Source organism: Grammomys surdaster, unplaced genomic scaffold (genome assembly GCF_004785775.1).
Source record: "Grammomys surdaster isolate TR1022 unplaced genomic scaffold, NIH_TR_1.0 235, whole genome shotgun sequence".
Taxonomy (NCBI): domain Eukaryota; kingdom Metazoa; phylum Chordata; class Mammalia; order Rodentia; family Muridae; genus Grammomys; species Grammomys surdaster.
In genome coordinates, this window is record NW_021604680.1 from 2,657,773 (window position 1) to 2,661,738 (window position 3,966).

The following is a 3,966-nucleotide window of genomic DNA, read 5'->3' on the forward strand; positions in this document are numbered from 1 at the left end:
AAGGTCTGGTGCCACACATCTGTAATGTCAGGGACCAGGATGAAGGTTCAAGAAATGCTTGAAGCACAAAATTTAATCAGTCACTGTGCGCTTTGGGAAATGGCTGACCTCCAACTTTTACAAACTTGGGAGTGAGAGTCTTGGAGCTCAGAGCCTCAGCTAGCCCTAGGATTGTTTCCTTTCCTGAAAACAACAAGAATTAAGACCAGGAAGCAAATGGACCACTGAGTAGAAATGTGGGCTGATATGGTGTCCCACTTTGTACTTGAATCACACCATTTCAACTGGACAGGAAGGTTAAGGAGAAAACACTCTGCCTTAGAGAAGCTTCTATATCTTTCCTAATGACACCCAGCATGTCATGATGAGTAAGGACCAAAAGAGGCCTTGGCTACATAGTTTAATGGGCTACTAAAGATACTGTCTCAAAACAAAACAAAAAACAAAACAATCAAATGAGCCCAGCATATTTGCACATGCCTATAAGTCTAGCTCTTTGGGGCCTGGGGGATGGAGTAAGATCAGAAGTTCAAAGTCGTTCTTGTCTAGACAATAAATTCTGAGCTAGCCTGCACCAAATGAGACCTTGTCTCAGCCAAAAACTAGATCTGTAATGGTGCAAGGGTTATATCACACACACACACACACACACACACACACACACAGACACACACACACACAGACACACACAAATACTTTAAAAAGACCCTAAATTAAACTTAGCAACATACCAAAACAATAACAACATACCCTTTATGTTACTAAGTCCCAAAGCAGAACCTCTATTTCTTTTGTTTTGAGACAGGTCTGACTACGTACCTCAACTGGACGAGGACTAGGATCCTACTCTTTGAGCTTCTTGAGGGCAGCAAGGACCAGTGTGTGTTACTTTGTTTGGTTTAAAAAACTTCTGAGTACACATACACGCCGCAAGCATGCTCACCTTCCAAGCAACCCCGTCTTCATCAAGCAACTTCACTTTCTAATTGTCCGAGCGCCAAATCTGTGGCGTCACCTCTGCCACCTTCATCTCTCAGGCTGTATCTAATCCTTTGATGCCACACTCAAGTATCAAACTTCTGATATCAAACACTGAGTCACAGTCATCCCTGGGTTTAAGGTCTTCTGTATCCCATTGTAGCTCCTGTGACATCTACAATCTATTCTCAACACAGCAACTACAACAGAAATGAGGACACTAGTGGGACAAGACAGACAGGATCACGCTTTTAGCCCACAAAGTATGATCCTATATGCTCTCCCTCCTCCCTCTCTACAGTCCTAGAATGAGCCTGGCCCTGAGCCCTCTTCACCAAGAGAAAAAAGAAACAACTGAATAGCTACAGGATAAAGCCAGAGAGTCTCCAGGACAAGCAGGCCATTGAACTGAATCTTATACAGGGAATCTCCCTAAGACTCTTCAAGAAAACGAAACTTCACAGCTAATAAATCTGAGCTCCCAAAGAAAACGCCTGTTGTTGTTTCTGTTGACAAGGGCCTACATTCCCTATGATATCAGCGGACTGTTCTCAGTCCCTTTTCTCTTTAACGACAGCTTCTCCCCAGAGCTCACAGCTTCAGCTTGAAGGATCTTCGTGAACATCTAGTGTCAGAAAGAGAAATATCCTTTCACTTTGTTTTAAATTTTAATTATATGGTCTTCCCATGTAACTCTGGCTGACGTGGAACTTGCCATGTAGATCATGCAGGCCTTAAACTTGGGGTGTTCCTCCTGTTTCTGCCTCCTGAATGCTGGGGAGTCACTGTCCTAAACTAGCTCTCTACAGGCACTGGCTAGCACAATGAGCTCAGAACAGTTCTTTACAAATGTAAATATGCACATTCTGCTACCCACTTCTTCAAGTTCCTAGTCCAATTCCAAGTCTTTACACTCGTCTTAAAAGCCCCAGCATCTGTGTCCACCCTCTCTTCCCTTGCTCCCTCTGCTCCTGCTGCACTGATCTGGACACTGAAACACCAAGCTCAGGGCCTCTGCATCTGCTGCTCCTTTGACCACACAACCCTATGGCATCTTCCCTCATCCACTTCAGCTCTGCTCAGTCGTCACTCTTGGGTGAATCCTCTCCTAACCTTGCTCAGTAGAAGCACAAGCTCGCACCTCAGGCTCGATCTTCTTCCAGGCTTTATGTCTGTTTTCACAGCACCCATGGCCATTTGACGTGTTTCCCTTATTTCTTTATAACTCGTTTCCCCAACTGGAAAGCAAGTTCCTGAAGGATGAAGACTGCTTCGTGCTCAGGTGGAGCAAGTACGGGGAGGTAACTGCATGGAGGACATGCGGGTGCCTGGTAGCTCTCCATTCAGATGTGAAGGGATGAAAGCCTGAGTGTGCTGCCCAGCTCTGCAGGCACAGGCTGCCCTGACTATGAGATAGTCCATAGTGATGCCACAGCTGCTAGGATTTTAACAAAGCATAAACCCAGCAGCGCACAAAACTCCCTGAGCACTCACCAAAGACACCTGGCTACCTTCCTTCCTGTGCAGAGCAGCCCCCCAAATTAAAAACCCTGGACTAGGTGGGTGCTGTGGAATCCCTATCGCCCTTCCAGATCTAAGAACCGAGGCGGGAAAAGGATGCCGCCGTCCACACCCACTCACCCATGCCATGCCAGATCACCAGCGGTGGTGGAGAAGGTGGGTCCAGATGCCCCAGGGCCCAGGCGACGCAACACCAAGGCAGCAGAGCCGCAGCTAGCAGCCTCCCTGAACCGGGCGACGCCATCTTAGCAATCACATGACCGCAAGGGCTGGGGACTGTGGACTAAAATAATTCCGGTGGCCACGCCCCCGCCGGGCTCTACAGCCTGACGGCTGGCTGACATTTGTCCATTGACACACCCACCAGACTCTACTATATAAGGGCTTTCCATCTTTTAATTGATCTTATGCACTGCTCTTATTTTACACCCAAAGACGTCTAGGTGACAATTTTTTCTACGGAATTGTGTCTCTTCTTTCAGCTGTGTATTAGCAGAAAAGAGCTGTTTATTCTCTAACAATTATGTCACTTGCACGTAATTTTAATTCTCTGTGTCGGCATTTCATATGTGTATGGCACGTGTGCTATAGCGCATGTGTGGAGGCCAGAGGGCAGCTTGCTGGAGTGGCTTCCCGCTTTCCACTCTGCCAGTCAGAGGAATTGAATTCAGATCATCAGGCTTAGCTGCAGGTGCTTTTACCCCAGAAGACTGTTTTTATTTTAACATGTGTGTGGGTCCCTGTGAGAAATTAGGTAAGGTTCACAGAGGCAGCAATCTCTTCAGCACTGTGCCACTTATAGCCCTTGGAAGGAAAGGCTCAGTGTTGGGACTGCGGAAGAGAGACTTGATTTTCATCCAGGGCAAGTATATATCATGGTGAGTTTTGTTTTGGATCGTCAAGGTAAGATGGGGTTTCAACAGGCAAAGATGTAATTAGGGAGGAGGAAGTTTGAGCTCCTGACGGGGGAAAGGTATCTTATTAAAGACCTAATCAGGACTCAGGCTGTCCCGGACTCTCAGGTGTTTCCTGTACTAGGAAGATGAGGAGACACAGCCACTTCCTAGCCAAGCTCCACTCTGCTTTATTATAGCCAGAGGCTCTTGTCTATGCCCCCACATCTTTTCTAGATTCTATCAGTGCCGTCTTGGCGCCTCAATGACGGTGTCAAACACTTTTTCCCCTAAAAAACATTAAAAATGTTTAAGTGAATCTGTTAAATAGGGTGTAGTCACGCTACAGTGGGACTCTCTGACGCCAGCTTTATAAAAGATGAAGTAGTCTTGTAGAGAGCGACATATGAAAAATCTAGAAGAACAACTGGTTGCACACCCACATGAAACCCTTCTGTACCACACCACTGAAACTAGCAGTTACTTAGTAATTGAAATTATCATGTGTCTTCCGGTGCACAGTTTGATAAGCTTTGGGCCAGAAAGCTCAGCTGGATAAAACAGTGGCCACTAA

General features: G+C 46.4%; 1 protein-coding gene across 1 annotated transcript in view; it reads right to left on the bottom strand.

The window, feature by feature from the left end:
• Window positions 1–2,745, bottom strand: part of Ppt1 (palmitoyl-protein thioesterase 1) — a 19,157-nt gene extending 16,412 nt beyond the window's left edge. The window contains exon 1 of the mRNA XM_028773849.1: window positions 2,620–2,745. Within this exon, the coding sequence (XP_028629682.1) occupies window positions 2,620–2,743 (124 nt within the window). The 5' untranslated portion in view covers window positions 2,744–2,745. The remainder of the gene's footprint in view (window positions 1–2,619) is intronic.
• Between the last annotated feature and the right edge of the window lie 1,221 nt (window positions 2,746–3,966).